Source organism: Etheostoma cragini, chromosome 3, assembly GCF_013103735.1.
Source record: "Etheostoma cragini isolate CJK2018 chromosome 3, CSU_Ecrag_1.0, whole genome shotgun sequence".
NCBI classification, from domain to species: domain Eukaryota; kingdom Metazoa; phylum Chordata; class Actinopteri; order Perciformes; family Percidae; genus Etheostoma; species Etheostoma cragini.
In genome coordinates, this window is record NC_048409.1 from 28,577,367 (window position 1) to 28,595,133 (window position 17,767).

Consider the following 17,767-nt stretch of genomic DNA (forward strand, 5'->3'; position numbering starts at 1 on the left):
CACACACACACACACACACACACACACACTTTCTGACAGCTTCTCTCATTTTGACGATTTTCACCTTTTCCCCAATTAATCGAATAGTTGTTTAAATGTCAGAAAATTGTGAAAAATGTCAAATCAGTGTTTCAAGAAGCCCAAGGTCACGTCCTCAAAATGTCTTGTACATGTCCCCAGCTCAAAGATATTCAGTTTCCTGTCTCAGAGAGAGAGAGAGAGAGACGGGACACACCGATCCTTCAGATTACATCCCGGTGAAACACACCTGGACTCACTGAGCTCTGAATAACAACCTCAGTGCTTTAACACTGTGTGCTCTGGCAGGGCGTCAGCATGGGGCGCCTCCACCTTCGGTTTGCTCAGGTTGATAAGGGCACACGCCTCGGCTGGGTGCCACTAAAACCCGGGTCAGCTGTTCCTGAAACTAGGGCTGTCCCCCCTCAGTCGATCAGTCGACTAGCCTGTGGTTTTGGTATTAGCCGACTAAGATTTCTTCAGCTGAGAAGTCATTTTATATGCGTATTTCATGCTTACTCACTCATTTCCGAGAACTTTAGGAGATCATTTCTGGTGAGCACAAGATTTAAAGTGGTGCTTTTGCAGGATTAACTGTGGGGAAACTCAGTTTTACAGATGGTTAATTAACTACATTTATATTGGGCTTTTCCGGTCTTAACCAGCTCTCAACGCCACGGCTCTGTCGATTAAATCCACTAACCGATTAGTCGACAAAATCATGAAGTCAACTAAGAATCTCTTTAGTCGAGGACCGCCCTACCTGAAACCCCGTCTTACTGCAGCACGCACTACACAACTACGGCTGGATCGATACTGCGTAGTATTGCAATATTTTCAGTGGCAATACTGTATCAATACGCAGGCAATATTCTGCAATATACTGCAATTTATAACCTTTTTTTCCAATTTCTAATTTCTCCCCAATTTCAAATGACGTCCCCTAAAGGAAACTTATCAACATCTGTTTCATCTAAAAAGAAACATCTTTGTTTTTTTCACTTCAGTTTGATTGGTGTTAAATGAGATTGTCAATCAGACAAACTGACAGCACAGTATCGATACAGTATTGCCACAGAAAATATCGCGATACTATGCTGTATCGATTCCCCCCCCAATTGTTAATACGTAGGTACGTTAATTTGCAGGACTTTTAGTTGGAGCATTTCTACACTGGAGCTACTTTTACTCCAGTAAAAGATCTGATTACTTCTTCATCAACTGTACTAACATTCAGACGGAAATACTGGGCTTTTTACTCCACAAAACGCTTCTTTCTGATCAAATGAAGGAGCTAATCTTACCGCAGTAGCCTACTTGTACTTCAAAGTACAAGTTTATCTTGTATGTGCTGAGTATTTTTGGGAGTTTCCTGAAGGAGGATTTGTAATTTTCAGAGGAAAAGGAGGCTGTTAAATAACGTATCGAACATATCCGCGGTGGAGAATGGGCGAATTATTCAGGAAATCGGGAAACGTTGTTATCCTCAGCCGTGCAGCTGCGGCCATCTCATCCACCTGCTCCGTCCTTTAACAGGTGGAGAGCTCCGTCCTTTAACAGGTGGAGAGCTCCGTCCTTTAACAGGTGGAGAGCTCCGTCCTTTAACAGGTGGAGTTCAGTTTCTGCTCCGTCCTTTAACAGGTGGAGAGTTCAGTTTCTGCTCCGTCCTTTAACAGGTGGAGAGCTCCGTCCTTTAACAGGTGGAGGTCCGTTTCTGCTCCGTCCTTTAACAGGTGGAGTTCAGTTTCTGCTCCGTCCTTTAACAGGTGGAGTTCAGTTTCTGCTCCGTCCTTTAACAGGTGGAGAGTTCAGTTTAGCTCTCACTGCTGCACCAAATACATGAAATAGAGTTTTCTTACTGGATGTGCGCCTGCAGACTGCTTTTCAGGTGATTTGTAGTCCGGCAGGCTCATCTTGACTCGTCCAGATGGTAGCGTGGAACTTCTTCTTCTTCTTCTTCTTCTTCTTCTTCTTGTTTTTAAACACCGCTCAACAGGTAGGAGCAGGGGGCGTGGCCTAACCCGGACCTGATGCTTTAATGCTGAGAGGAGGAGTCACTCCGTCCTATAATGTCTGTCCTCTTTGATGCCCTTCTTCTGAAGCACGTTCACGACAATGTGAACGTGCCTCTGCAAATGTAGCGACTCATAACCTCTGCTCATAACTCCCACCTTTTCATGTTATGTGTAAATTGTTCTTTTTTTTAATCTTTTTGTTTTAACCATGACTTTCCTCCTCTCCTGCGGAACCAGGTTCCAGTCTGGGTCCAGGGACCAGACGATCAGCTATCAGGCTCCTCTCCTGTGGAACCAGGTTCCAGTCTGGGTCCAGGGACCAGAGCGTTCAGCTATCAGGCTCCTCTCCTGTGGAACCAGGATCCAGTCTGGGTCCAGCTACCAGAGCGTTCAGCTATCAGGCTCCTCTCCTGTGGAACCAGGTTCCAGTCTGGGTCCAGGGACCAGAGCGTTCAGCTATCAGGGTCCTCTCCTGTGGAACCAGGTTCCAGTCTGGGTTCAGGAGGCAGACACCGTCTCCACATTTAAGAGTAGAGGTAAGACTTTCCCCTTTGATAAAGCTTATAGTTAGGGCGGCTCAGGAGAGTCCTGAACCATCCCTTAGTTACCCTGCTATAGGCCTAGACTGCTGGGGGACTTCCCATGATGCACTGAGCACCTCTCTCTTCCTCCTTCTCTCCATCTGTATGCAACCTCATCCCATGCGTGTTACTAACTCGACTTCTTCCCTTACCCGGAGTCTTGTGGTCTATCGCCCCTCTCCTCCTATCGCTTCCTGCAAGTGGTTCTGGATCTTAGGAGTCTGGATCTGTGGTTGGAGTCACCTATTGCCTCCATGTCCCTGCTGCAATTCTCCAGGTCTCTTTCACCTCCAACCTGTCGAGGAAGATGCCCCCCCCACCCTGAGTCGTGGTTCTGCTCGAGGTTTCTATAAATAAAAAAATGTATCAAATAAAAAATAAAAAAATAAAATTGAATTAACTTAACTTCCAACTTAGTTGAAATAGGTTCAAATAGTAAGCTAAAACCTCTGACTAAAACGGTTTCTAAATGTTCAGTTGTATAAAAAAAAGAAGTATCGGAATAAATGGGGAGGGGGGGAAACTGTTGTCTGACACGGTTTAATTTTGTCATATGTAAGCAGTTTGTAACTGGTTTAGTACGATGCTGTGGAGACGATGAAATGAGAATGTATGAATTAGGAAAAATGTACATTACACTGGTTCATCTACATAGAGCACAGGCTCAAATCAATATATTATAGATTATATCAAAAGTTTAATATATTCGGGAATGCATTTCAACATCAATGAGTTATGTTCAGTAGTCTGCTGCACAGGGAGCCGGAGTGATAATACAGCAGAGTGAGACATCCCGTTTACTCTTCTCACTCTTTCTACAGATTATATGGTAGATTGTCACTTCTGCCCAGTGTAAACACAATTAAATGTTCTAGTTTCCACCACATTCCAGTTTAGTTGTGTCCTTACTGGCATTGAAACCAAAGAACATTGGATAATATACTGTGGCTAACATACATAAAAAAAGAACTTTAGTGCAAATGACTTTAGCAAAACAGACATGATGTGCACACCAGCATCTGATATTGTATCACAACTTTATCTGGTTAATTGTATAAATGTAGTTTCACAGTAAAACCCATAAACCCAAGTTTAATTTCCACTGTGCAACATCCCATTTTAGGGGCTCTTCACATTTGAGCTTTCTGTTGCACGTCTGCAGATGTTTGACTGTTCTTCCATTTTTAAAAAGCTTCACATTTCATTAAATATTTGAGAAACTGGCAAACTAACTTTGTAATTCTCTTGCATTTCCATCTGCAACACAGTGACCACAACATGGAGTGTATTTCCAGCTTTTTTATTGTTTTTGTACACAAAAAACAGAGCGTCTTGCTTCCATCTGGTGGAACGCACGGAAACCTGCAAGACAAAAAAAGAAGGAATTTAAAAAACATTCTTCCAGCACTTGGATCTGGCTGACCAGAACATTAAATCTTTGTTTTCTTAATGAAAAAACAGTTATTGGTTGTAGCTAATAGTATAAATGCTACATATATTAATTTTCTCATCACCTTACAATGACTTTTAGAACACAAGGCCTACAAAATTATGATTTATTTGGATACTCTGCTCTATGTAGGTTAAGTTTTTCCTTTTTTTAACAATCATACAACTAATTAAGTTTAGTAATAATAAAGTTAAAGACCACGTTAAACCTAGTGGCAATTTTAAGTAAATAAAACAATAGATTAGAAGTAGATCCTGTGAAATCTCGTTTTTTTTGTTTTATTTGCACTTAGGTTGCTACTTTAATGTGCGCAGCTTCAACCCTTCTCAGACAAATGCCTCGATGTCTTCAACCAGGAGGACTCGGTGGTCTGGGGAACTGGAGCAGAACCACAGAACGTGGACCTGAACCAGCAACCACCAGGACCAGACCGAGTCCTGTTCCGACTCGTCATCGTATCATCACTGAAGGGACAAAACCCGACTCGTCGGTCTTTGTTTAAGCCCGTTTACCATTAGAACATGGATATCCGGCGCCACCTATATCCCATCGAGGACTACAGTATGGAAAAACTGAAATCTCCAGGACCACCACAGTATGAGGTTTGACCGTGATGGCCAAATGAAGCTTCGTGAACCAGCGTCTTTATTCCTGAGCCCACTAGATGGCGCTCTTGGTTTTAAGAGAAAGGCCTAAGGGGTTTCAAGTCAGTATGTTCGACCAATTGTTGAACAAAGAGCGCCATCTAGTGGGCTTAGAAAATAAAACTGGTTCATGAAGCTTCATTCGGCCCTCACTAGTGGAGGGGAGATCGAGACCACATAATTAGAAATGTCTTCTCACGACAGCATTATAGCTGCAAAGATCGTTTAGTGGTCAGCTATTAAACAAATCTGCAACTACTTTGATAATGGATCCAGCAGATTGAGGCAATTAATAAAATAGAAAAGGGAAAATACGGTCAGAATCCATGCTTGTTAAATGCTAGTTTCTTCTCTCCTCTGCAACAACACACATAATATCTTTGGGTTTGGAGAAAAGACATTTGAGGACGTCATCTTGGGCTTCGGGAAACATTTTTGACCATTTTATAAACCAAACTAACAGATTCAAATCAAAGTAATGAACGTGATCGTTTGTTACCGCCCTAATCCAGACGATTATGTGGTGCCCATTATTTTAATAAAACAGATATTTCATCACTTTTATAATGGCTCCTCCACACTGGTGCTGGGCCCCTTCAGTCTCTCACCTCTTATGCGGTGGGTACAGGTGTTCCCTGGGGCATGACGGGTGCCTCGGGCTTGGCCCCCTTCTGCTCAGAGATGGGTGTGGTGGGCAGAGACTCCTCCTTGGGCTCCACGATGCTGACGTGGTCGGGCAGGGGCTTCTTGGGGCCGATCTTACCGCTGGGGTCCCAGGGCAGCATGATCTTCACCTTGATGCCCAGCACGCCTGGGAACGAGGGACGGGCACGTCAAACATGATTCAGAATACACAAAAAGCTAAGCCACAAAGAGTAGAGCTGGAAATGCAGCAACTCATTGTCAATTAAATTAATTACCAAGTTTTCTGATACTCAATTGGTAATATTGGAATTGAAAAACCCTCCAATTCCAGCTTCTGAAATGTAAATGTTCTGGTTTTCCATCTCTCCTATGTGACAGTAAACTGAACATCTTTGAGTTGAGGACAAAACAAGACATTGGAGGATGTCATCTTGGGCTTTGGGAAACTTTAAGATATTTTCCTTCTTTTTGTAGACCAAACAATGAAAGAATCAGTTGCTAAACAAGGCCAAACTAAAGATGCTTCCTCCTCCAAAGAATCATTTGGTGTCAGCACCAACAATCAAGTTAAGCATCACAGGCATCAGAAGGTTTCAATGAGGGCTCACAGTCTTTAGGGTTGCTGCTGACGCCCCCCCAGGCTGATCTGTACTCACCCTGCCTTAACAGTACGTGGCGGACGGCTGTGTCGACGTAGTAGTTGACGGGGTCTCCGCTGTGGATCATCAGGCCGTCCACGAACTTCATGGACTTGGCCCTCTGACCCCTCAGCTTGCCGGACACCACGACCTCGCAGCCCTTAGCGCCGCTCTCCATGATGAACCTCAGGACACCATAGCAAGCCCTGAAAGAGGAGAGGGGTACGGAGAGGGTTTACACGTACAGCCTGTTAAAAAAGTGTGTCAAGAACCCAATAGTTACATCATTTACTGCATGAAAGAGGAGTTAAGCTGCGTTAAGTTTAAACGCAAAGACCTAATGGTGCAGCTACAGCTTGTAGTTCTGTAATTTAATATTTTGTTTTATAAAGTATATCCTGTTAAAGCTAGTTTTAATTATGCCAGAAGTTTTGAATTTCAGTCAGTTTCGTCATTTACTTTGCGTCCATGTTACATTCAGCAGTTAACAGCTACTTATGTGCGCTGCGTCAACCCTTCTCAGACAAATGCCTCGATGTCTTCAACCAGGAGGACTCGCTGGTCTGGGGAACTGGAGCAGAACCACAGAACGTGGACCTGAACCAGCAACCACCAGAACCAGACTGAGTCCTGTTCCGACTCGTCATCGTATCATCACTGAAGGGACAGACACCAAAGGGCCCACGCAGGCCTTCTACCAAATTAACTTTGGTGAAGTGAATATAAATACCTACGTTGACCTGTTTCATGTTGCTTTCACTATTAATCTCCACAGGCATCACAAAACAAGCAGTCCGTGCTGACCAATCACTGCTCGCCATTTCCAGAGCACCCTGCACGTAGTCGCATGTGAAATTACTGTAAGGAGTCTAAGATATTTAAGTTTGACACCCTATGAGCCACAACCTGTGTAACTCCTAGTTCAAAACTAATTGATCCAAGTACTGATACCTAGACTTCAATAAGAAAGAGAAGTACATTAGGATATCATCTCACAGCTGCTTTAACCTACGCCACACTGTAGTCCAGGCTCTCAAAATACACATATGAGCCGGTCTGTTTCTCCTGCATGTCTTTACAACGAGCAGACAGCCACACACCAGCAGTTTTGGTAGAAATATGCTGCATGCCTACGGTCATGTAAATCTGTGGCGTCTTTATGACAGCAGGGATTGTCCCCTCGCCGCCAGCAGTTCCCAATTGCTCTTTGCTGACCACTGACTAGTGCAGGCTCCACCCTCCAGCCGCCGCGATGGCTGCACCCGATTGGACGAATGCTTTCCTTGTGTGTCAGTCTGCTCACTGATTTCAAAACAGACCCTAATTGTGGCGCATTCGTCAAGTTGTTTATTTTCAAAAAAAGTTTATCAAAATCTGTTTTTGACAAACATGTAATGAGAGAAATAAGCTGCCAAATCCACTCATTGGAGATAAAAACAGACATTTTATAAAGTGAGAGACAGCGAGTGGAGCACGACGCCCCTGATTTGCATAAAGAGGCCTCGACTCAAACTTCATGCAAGTTTGGAGCACGCAACCCGACGCCCCACTTCTCTAAAGTCCCAGCAACGCTCCCAGAATGCATTGCCCGGCCACTTAGAGAGACATTTAAGGGGAAGCATGGAAATGAGGCATTACTGTGGACACGCACCATTATTTGCTCACCGACGCAGATGAGAATGACTCCGTACGCATTTAACAAAAAGGCGTTTTGGTCAGTTTAAAAGTATCTAAGTTTGTTACCCAGCCATAGTGAAGATACTGAAGACGCCACATGCACTCTGTTGGAGCTATTCATGATTTTGAGATATAGATATATATAAATAAAAGTTAATTATTTTATTTACTGAGTTTCAGTTTTGCTTGAATTAAACAGCTATATAAATTTGTTTATCTTTAGTATTTATTTGTGTTATTTTTAGTGCTTTTGTTTTGAAGGTACCACGCAGGCTTAGCCACCAGGTGTAGTCCACATACATGGGTGAACAGGTATGTGGGAGGTAGACACCGGGGAGGCCTGATGTTTTTAACCAGAGTCACAGAGCCTAGAGACGCCATATTGATCCTTCTTGTGAAAACAAAAAATTTAATGAATAAAGCTCACAGAATGACATCTTTGCCTGGACAATGAAAGTTTTAATCTCTGCGTAAGATTCACTCCTTCGGTGCCTCAGTGGCTGTTGTAAATTGAGTTTTTAGTTTGTTTTGTTCAATCTAACAACAATTTGCCAGTACACACTCTTTAAAGATAAAGACTATTTAAAAAAAGGTTATGCAGGTGACAGTGAATCCTTACCTACGCACGGCCAGGCCTCCGAGCAGCTTGTAGCGCAGAGACTCCGCCTGAGCGATGGCGCACAGACCGCGGGTGGCGACCTTCTCGGCGTACAGCTGACAGAGGGGGGGACACAGTCCAAAGGTCAAACATCCTGCCACTATAAAGACTAAATACATCTACAACTCATCGTTGGGCTAGAGGACTTGTAAGGTTTGCTTAAATGCAGATAAATTTGCAGTTTCCTCGACTTCACATGCACAAGAATCGCAATAGTGCTGCATTGAGAGATTTCAATGTTTGGACCCTTCTCAGACAAATGCCTCGGTGTCTTCACGTGAAAGGACTCGCTGGTCTGGGGAACCGGAGCAGAACCACAGAACGTGGACCTGAACCAGCGACCACCAGAACCAGACTGAGTCCTGTTCCGACTCGTCATCGTATCATCACTGAAGGAGGTCAAAATCAAGATTCTGAAGCCTTTGGCGTTAGTTTTAGAGCCCAAATAATCCGAACGTTGACCCAAAGTCTTAATATTTGGACGGTGATACAAACTAGCGGCGAGTCCAGTTATCAGCTTTGGTCTGACTGTTTTGCTTTAAATGAAATTTAAAGTGTCCAATAAAATCCAGATCTGATGACTTGTTAAAGACAAGATGAAATCTTGCAGTTTGAAAAGGTTTTGCATCTTCTTTTTAATTTACAATACTGAGATTTCCTGCCTTTACTCAAGGAACCACTTTGACAACAATTAACAATAATTATTTGATCTATTTCAGCTGAACAGTGTTAAAAATACAACAATACAACTCTCTATCTGCATTAAAACAAAAATCTAATATCGTTTATGCATTAAAAAAAGAAATTTAGGCTGGACAATGTGTAACTGCTAGATAACCCTCATGTTGTCCTCGGGTCAAATTGACCTGTTCTATTTCAATGATCTTTTTAATTCCCCAAAATAACATAACTGATTGCACCCAACGCTCTTTGCCAAGTACAAATCTCTACTTTCATTAATTTTGGGGCACCTTCTTCAATTTTATAGCATTTGAAAACAAATTGAAATAGTATCGAGTAAAAGTTGACATATTCCAGTTTGTGATTATCCATCAACATCCATTCCTTTAATTTTAGTCTCAATAATTCCTAATTTCTGCTTTTCTAACTCAAACATTAGGTATGAATTAACTTCTAAATAAGGGTTTGACCAAAAATAACTGTAAAACTAAAGTTAATAGTGTTGAACACATCAGAAAAGTGGCAAACATTGAAAAATCAACATTAAAAGCGTTGAAAAAAGGGACCAAAAAAAACAGGGGAAAAAATTTAAAAACGTCTATTAAAAGCCTCAACAAAAGTGCTGATTTTTGGGAAAACAACCCAAGGGTTAACTAGCATCTGAAGACTTCCTGTTGAGTTTGTGGCTCTCCTGGACGCGTTAACCGAGACTATCGGTGGTATCCTCGACGTGCACAAAAAACTAAAATCTAAATTAGGACCCCTAATTAAAACGTTTAATTGCCCCTGGCTGTCTTACCTCGACGCTGCCCTCGGGGAAGCCGAACCTCTTCTGGACCACGGCGGTCAGCTCTCTGATCCGGCGGCCCTTCTCCCCCAGGACGTTCTGGGTCCTGAAGGACAGACAGTATTAGATTAAGATCCATTTCACAGAAAAAACATCAGCGCTGGAATATTAGAAAATGTAAACGAAATCCTGTGAAAACAAGTTTGAGCCTTGAGCTTTAGTTTGGGTCCAATTTAGCATCATCATTTACATACTAAATGCTACTATCCTATGTCTTTTTTTTACTATAACTCCAACCTGCTTATTGGACTAAAGATGGAAATTAGCCCTCGGGCTTCAATCTGTTTAATGCGCATTTTCCTGAATTAATAAAACAAATCCATACTTTAAAATTAAACTTCTATTTCCAACAGCAGCACATTGCTTAGATTAGATTATTAACACAATTAGAAACAGTCCCGTTATGTCCATTAACTTCGCCACATTACGTCCAACCCTTCTCAGACAAATGCCTCGATGTCTTCAACCAGGAGGACTCGCTGGTCTGGGGAACTGGAGCAGAACCACAAAACGTGGACCTGAACCAGTGACCGCCAAGACCAGACTGAGTCCTGTTCCGACTCGTCATCGTATCATCACTGAAGGGACAGAAACCGGGACGCCTAACCAACCCGCCCCCCCCAGAAACGAGGCTCCTTACGACATGTAGTCCAGGTTGACAACCACTGCAAAACACACTACATATTTACAGCAATGTCAAGTTCATTCATAAAAAAGTAGTAATTTGTACTTTTGCTGTAGCTTTTAACCCTCGTTAACCTGGATTCTGAAGTTTTAAAGTGTTGTTTGTCTCCCTTTGAGTTACTTTGGTTGTAGTAATTTGTTTACCCTTATTTATGTATTTGATTTCACTATAACTTTGGTCAACTGTTTTTAAATGTGTCAATTGACACTGACTTTATTAAATCCCGCAAGGTGTTTATTACTGTTACTACACAGACAGACACACACACACCTTCAGTACTTATACATGCACTACTGGAGAGATGCCAGAGTGAGGGGGCTGCCCATGGGAAAGCGCAGTTGAGGGTTCAATGCCTTACTCAAGAGCACCTTGGCAGTGCCCAGCAGGTGAACTGGGACGTAAGTCCGTGTGGGGACAGCTGAACCAGCAACCCTCCGGTTCCCGACCCAAATCCCTCCTGACTGAGCTACCCCCAACTAACAGAGGCTGGACCCTCCTCAACTCACCTCGTGGCCAGGATGATGATCTCAGTCCTGGTTGGAGTCACACGCACCTCCACGCCGGAGTAGCCATCCTCAGCGAGCTCTCGGGTCAGGAACTCGTTCAGCTCGGCCTTGAAGATACCGTCTGAGACGAACTAAGGAGAGGGGACAGGGACAGGATCAGCTTACCTAACGTGGATCCTATTATAAACCAGTGATCACACAGGGGGGCCAGAACCAAGGTGACATCTGTCCTCAGACGCGAATGAACGACTTTGAGGTGTCTTATCACTTAAAAAAGAGAAGGAGACCCCAACTTAAGACACTACTCGTGTCCCTTGTAATATACCAATGAATGAGGGATTGGGAGCTAGCTTTAAGTTAGCTCATGCTAATGCAGACAAGCTAACTCTCTAATACGCTGCAGAGAGTGAAGATGAAACCAGAACCATCCATTATAATATATGGGCTCATTCGCCCGGCGTCTTTATCAGCTGTGTAACATTGGTTAGACTTCACGTGTTATTTATACTGGAGCCAAATGTCAACATCTGTTGTGAGGTGCATCCGAGATGACTTTTAGATGATTAAATTCAACTTTATTGTCATTACACAGGTGCAAGGCAACGAAATGCAGTTTAGGTCTAACCAGAAGTGCAATAGCAGCAAGTGCAGGATATAGACTGGTTCCATTAAGTGCAGGACATGGATATGTACTGGATAAATATAGAAATGAATACTGTTATTTCTATATCTATTCGGTACTGAACTATTGGAGCCACATGTCAACTCTGTTTTGAGGTGCATGTATGATAATTTACATCAACATGCGATGCTATTGTCAACTGTTACTTAACTACAGTTACATTGTCCTTAATTTCAGCCACTTGGAGTTGCAATTAAACGTAAATTACAGCACGTTTCATGGGCTAGCGCTCTGGTTCATTTTACTATGAAGCTAATTCACCAGCTAGCCTGCTAGCTAGCTAACTAGCTACGCCATTTTAAAGATACTTAAAACAAACTACCCTAACACCGAGAGGGTTTCACCGGGTTTAAAGTCTAACGGTTGTTTTGCACACGACTCCGCGGACTTGTGAGTAAGAAGGTGGCTCGTGTCTCCTTCCCGGCCGCGGGGACCGGAGCCATGCTAGTTAGCTAAAATGAGGAGGACGCAGCGGCGGCAAGATCTGGTTCAATCCTCCTCGGACCGGAGGGGTACAAGCTCATCTAAGTCCGGGGTGAACACGGAACGGTTGTATCCTCAACGGGAAGAAGCCATTTGTAGAAAAACGGCCCGTCTGTGTGAGTAAAAGAGCGATAAAACAGCGCTAACCTTCCTCTTCTTGGAGATTTGCACCGCCATCTTCTGATAGGCCGTAGACAGGAAAGGATCGCCACAGGACGCGGAAATGACTTTATACTAAAATGGCTAGCTTCCGGTGACGCCATGCTCAGGCTGCCGCTGGGACCTGTAGTTTTTATAAAAAAAGTATTTCATTTTTACTGAAAAATTACATAAGGATTTTTTTTTTGAATGCAACGGGCTTTTATTATTATTATTATTATTATTATTATTATTATTATTTATTTATTTTTTCTCGGCTGCCGCTGGGACTTGTAGTCTAATTTTTTTTTTTTTTGCTGAAAAATGCCGTGTGTAGTTTTTATAAAAACCGAAAACGACAGCAGTACGTCACAGAAAGATGAATCAGCAGAAATAATGATATAATAAATAATAAATAATGTTAAATTACTTCTACTGCTTTTATTATTTCTGTTGAATCAACACAATGAGTTAATTATAAGCGCGGTGGTGAATGACCTGCTTAATTTATGGCTGCACGTGGAGTGATGTTTGGAAAATATAAATTATAAAGGTGAACTTTTAATTAAAAAAATGTTTTAAAACTTTGTTCTGTGTCTCTATGTTCTTCGAACTAATAAACTAATAAGTGCTGTACTCCCATTGCTATTGTTACGAGGTACATGTGATTGAAATATAAATAAATAAGAAATATAAATGTCTTAACCACAACTCATCATCATAGATTAGAGAACGTTCCTCTAACGTTATCCTAACGTTGCAACCTTTAGAGAACGTTCCTCTAACGTTATCCTAACGTTGCAACATTCGGAGAACGTTCCTCTAACGTTATCCTAACGTTGCAACATTCGGAGAACGTTCCTCTAACGTTCTTCTAACGTTATCCCAACGTTCCCCTAACGTTATCTTAACGTTATCCCAACGTTCCTCTAACGTTATCTAACGTTGCAACCTTTAGAGAACGTTCTTCTAACGTTATCCCAACGTTCCTCTAACGTTATCTAACGTTGCAACCTTTGGAGAACGTTCCTCTAACGTTATCCTAACGTTGCAACCTTTAGAGAACGTTCCTCTAACGTTATCCTAAGGTTGCAACCTTTAGAGAACGTTCCTCTAACTTTATCATAACGTTGCAACCTTTGGAGAACGTTCCTCTAACGTTATCCTAAGGTTGCAACCTTTAGAGAACGTTCCTCTAACGTTATCATAACGTTGCAACCTTTAGAGAACGTTCCTCTAACGTTATCATAATGTTGCAACCTTTGGAGAACGTTCCTCTAACGTTCTTCTAACGTTATCCCAACATTCCCCTAACGTTATCTTAACGTTGCGACCTTTAGAGAACGTTCCTCTAACGTTATCCTAACGTTCCCCTAACGTTAACCTAACGTTGCAACCTTTAGAGAACGTTCCTCTAACGTTCTTCTAACGTTATCCCAACGTTCCCCTAACGTTATCCTAACATTGCAACCTTTAGGGGAACGTTCTCTAAAGGTTACGTTAGGATGACTAGGGGAACGTTAGGAGAACGTTAGGGGAACGTCAGGAGAACGTTAGGTGAAACGTTAGGAGAACGTTAGAGGAACGTTATCTTAAGGTTGCAAAGTTAGGATAACGTTAGGAGAACATTAGGAGAACTTTAGAGGAACGTTAGGAGAACGTTAGAGGAACGTTCTCTAAAGGTTGCAATGTTAGGGGAACGTACCCTAATGTTATCCTAACGTTGCAACCTTTAGAGAACGTTCCCCTAACGTTGCAACCTTTAGAGAACACTCCCCTTACGTTGCAACTTTTAGAGAACGTTCCTCTAATGTTCCCCTAACATTCCCCTAACGTTATCCTAACATTCCCCTAATGTTATCCTAACATTCCCCTAACGTTATCCTAACCTTGCAACCTTTAGAGAACGTTCCTCTAACGTTCCCCTAATGTTATCCTAACATTACCCTAATGTTATCCTAACATTCCCCTAATGTTATCCTAACGTTGCAACCTTTAGAGAACATTCCTCTAACGTTGCAACCTTTAGAGAACGTTCCCCTTACGTTGCAACTTTTAGAGAACGTTCCTCTAACGTTCCCCTAACATTCCCCTAACGTTCCCCTAATGTTATCCTAACATTCCCCTAATGTTATCCTAACGTTGCAACCTTTAGAGAACGTTCCTCTAACGTAGCAACCTTTAGAGACAATCCCCTAATGTTCCCCTAACTATATCCTTTCTGATCAACCAAAACACAACCAAACCTAACCTTCAGGGAACGCTCTAGGAACCTAACCTTGCCATCTGGGATGTCTCTCTTGTTCCTGATGGAGCCGACTGTGACATGTTTCATTGAGCTATAATGAGTATTTACCGCCCTCTAGCGGCCACAGCGGGAAACTACGCTGGAAACGAGACACTTCAAGTTAGACAAGATAACAACTTCCGGTCAACACTTGAAAGGAAAACGAATCAGAATCAGCTTTATTTGCAAGGTCGGAGGACACAAACGAGGAAGTTTGCTTTGGATCGCCATTTGCTCACAATGTGCTTACACATACAAAACAAACAACATATACACACTTGTATGTACACACTCTAAACAGAAACCATAAAGAGGTAATAGTGCAATGAAGAGTGCAAAGTACGCAGGGGGAAATTAAATCCAATTCAATTAAATTCTATTCAGTTTAATTTATATAGCACCCAATCCCTTCCTTTAAGAGGCAGAAACCTGGAGCAGGTTTACAGTCATTAACAGCAGGATCTCTGACACAATAACTTAATCACACTTCAAACCTTTAAATAAGTACGACATTAAAGACAAGTTCCCTTGGTGGACACTGGGAACCGTTGGGTTCCTGTAAGTAACATCAGAGTCCGGTCTAGACCGGCTCCTTAGGGAAAGCGCAGTGAGGTAACTGTTGTTGTGATTTGGTGCTATGTACAAATAAATGAATTGATATTTAATTAAATCAAAAAAAAATTGTCACACACAAGTTCATTTACTAATTGTTTTTTGCTCCAAATGCTATAAAATTGACAGAAAACACCCCAAATGTAATGAAAGTATAGTGAACTGAATATTTATTTAACTTGTGAGGAGCGTTGTAGGGAACCCTCCACGTGGATTTTATTGGACCCTTCACTTTGAAATAAAACCTAATTTGTGATGTAGAAACTTTTTGGAACAACCAGATGGTTAAAGCCCATGTTGCGGTTAGCCACCACCGTTGATTATTGGGTACAAAAAGCACTCAAGATGTGTGTATCATATTAAAAAATGTCTCCAAATAGTGTTAAATATAATTTTTTGGTCATTTTTTGGCATTCACTGGGTTTATTAAGTCAATTTGGTGATGACGTCATGTTGGGGAGCGACTGACTGGGATGAGGAAGAGGAGGAATGGCCAACAGCTGTATAATTACCGACCTACCAGATGTGAGAGGGCAAGTGATGAAATGTCAAGATTTTGGGCAAGTCTCCATCACTTAGCAACGCAGCGGTGCATACGATGACTTTACTTGTTATTGTCAGTGAATAGCACCGAGTGAACGTCAACGTTTTCTTCCTATCTAATGACAGGGATCATGTCGTTAGTTCAGATAAGGAATTTTTAGCCACTTTATTTTGAAAGAAACCCTAATTTGTGATGTGTGAACCCTTTTTTTTGGAAAGGGGTCAAATTTGACCCCGAAGACAACAAGAGGGGTTAAAGCAGATTATTAAATGACATTAAATTACAAGTTATGTAACAATTTTCTCAAAATCCAATCGCGGCGCGGCATCACATCCGTTCGTTTTCTCAGATCAGAGTTAAATCTGTGTGCACCACAAGACTAAACACTGATCCTGCTGTCGTCATGTGGTCTCTGGGAGACCTCGTCCTTGTCTGGAGCCCGGTGACGCTGGACTGAGATAAACTGACAACGCTGACGCTTTATTGTGACTATATTGGGACATTTATCTGCGTTGTATTACAACAGCTGTCGTAGAAAGCTTCGTTTTCCTGTTCTGATGCTGTGACTTCTGCAAACTGATTGTACTTGCAAGGTAACTTCAATATAACTTCAGTGGTTCCTTGTCTATTCTTTATAATTAAATAGTTCTAATACTATAAATTTACCATCTCTTAATGATGGATTTTATCACGTGTTACCACTCGATGCAAAAGCTGTTGCAGAAATGTTCACCATAAAGCAGGAAATGAAGTGTCTGACGCTAAAAATGGCCTCGCTAGATGGGTGGTGTGCTTTGTGGTTTTAAAGCAAGCGTTACTCAAAAGGAGGAAATAGAGCATTTGTCGGGGACTACTTTCAGCGGCTACCGTGTGTGTGTTCACGGTGATGAAGGAAAGTGTTACCCATGGCAACAGCACGGCTCACTGAGCACACACACTACACACACACACCGTGATACACAGCTTCTCTGGAGTATGTTCTCACAGCGTTCAGTTTGCAAGTGGTGGGGTTTTCTGTCAAAGTTGTTATCAAACTGGATATTTCACCTGAAACATGTTCAAAATAATCCTTTTTTGATCCTTCGGTGTTCTTGATTAAGGATCTGAAACCTCGCTCACTTTCAGTTTAAAGTATCCTAAACAAAATTATACACTTTTGTTTTTGTCCCCATGTTTCATGAGCTGAACTCACAGATCTGAGACTTATTCTACGTACACAAAAGGCTTATTTCTCTCATACGTTGCTCACAAATCTGTCTGAATGTGCGTTAGTGAGCACTTGTCCAGTGCCGAGACACTCCATCCACCTCAGGTGTGGCATATCAAGATGCTGATTAGATGCAGGGTTATTGCACAGGTGTGACTTAGGCTGAATCCCATTTCCCCGTCTTACCCCTACCCCTTGGCCCTTACCCCTACCCCTTGGCCCTTGAAACCAAGGGGTAGGGGTAAGGGGTGAAAACATACCCCTATGAAACGGGACACCCCTTGGTGACATCACCATACAGTATTGATCACAAACTTCCAAGATGCTGTCTCTGTCTGTTGATTGTGTGGGTTTGGACAACAGTGTGTGTTATATATTTTATAGTTATTTTAGGTTCACTTTGGTAGTGCAGAGTTCTTATCTGTGTAGTACTTAGGTCTGTTTGCAATACAAATGTGTATACACATGCATCATGTGTACATATACATACATATACACCCTGTATACATGGTGTGTTGTATATCTGTTTCAGTTATCACCGTTATGAATGTCATTGATGTTCACAAAAACATTTTGTTGACAAATATCTGTCTTTATTGGTGATAACTTGAACATAACAGGCAAAAACGTTACATAAAATTATGTTACAGAACCATTATCAACTATAAGAACCATAACTAACAAGTCTCAAACATAAAAAGGCTTCATATGTGTAAAACTAAAAAATACACACAAGACCACAAACAAACAAATTAACTACAGCTGTTCT

At 42.0% G+C, this 17,767-nt stretch overlaps 2 protein-coding genes and 4 non-coding genes across 6 annotated transcripts in view; all 6 read right to left on the reverse strand.

Moving 5' to 3' along the window:
• Nucleotides 1-2,034, reverse strand: part of kctd14 (potassium channel tetramerization domain containing 14) — a 5,724-nt gene extending 3,690 nt beyond the window's left edge. The window contains exon 1 of the mRNA XM_034867967.1: nt 1,878-2,034. Coding sequence (XP_034723858.1) covers nt 1,878-1,931 — 54 coding nt within the window. The 5' untranslated portion in view covers nt 1,932-2,034. The remainder of the gene's footprint in view (nt 1-1,877) is intronic.
• Nucleotides 2,035-3,902: 1,868 nt separating this feature from the next.
• On the reverse strand, nt 3,903-12,471 carry rps3 (ribosomal protein S3). The gene is made up of 7 exons (XM_034867653.1): nt 12,358-12,471; nt 11,046-11,176; nt 9,807-9,900; nt 8,288-8,382; nt 6,010-6,197; nt 5,317-5,519; nt 3,903-3,976 (listed from the first exon to the last, which is right to left on the reverse strand). The coding sequence occupies exons 1-6, from the start codon at nt 12,385-12,387 to the stop codon at nt 5,320-5,322; spliced, it is 738 nt and encodes a 245-aa protein (XP_034723544.1). The 5' UTR covers nt 12,388-12,471; the 3' UTR covers nt 3,903-3,976; nt 5,317-5,319.
• LOC117942620 lies at nt 4,386-4,534 on the reverse strand. Its single transcript, XR_004656169.1, has one exon. It is a non-coding gene; the product is annotated as a small nucleolar RNA SNORD15 (small nucleolar RNA).
• LOC117942619 lies at nt 6,506-6,654 on the reverse strand. The gene has a single exon (XR_004656168.1). It is a non-coding gene; the product is annotated as a small nucleolar RNA SNORD15 (small nucleolar RNA).
• On the reverse strand, nt 8,573-8,721 carry LOC117942621. The gene has a single exon (XR_004656170.1). It is a non-coding gene; the product is annotated as a small nucleolar RNA SNORD15 (small nucleolar RNA).
• On the reverse strand, nt 10,290-10,438 carry LOC117942623. Its single transcript, XR_004656172.1, has one exon. It is a non-coding gene; the product is annotated as a small nucleolar RNA SNORD15 (small nucleolar RNA).
• Nucleotides 12,472-17,767: the final 5,296 nt, after the last annotated feature.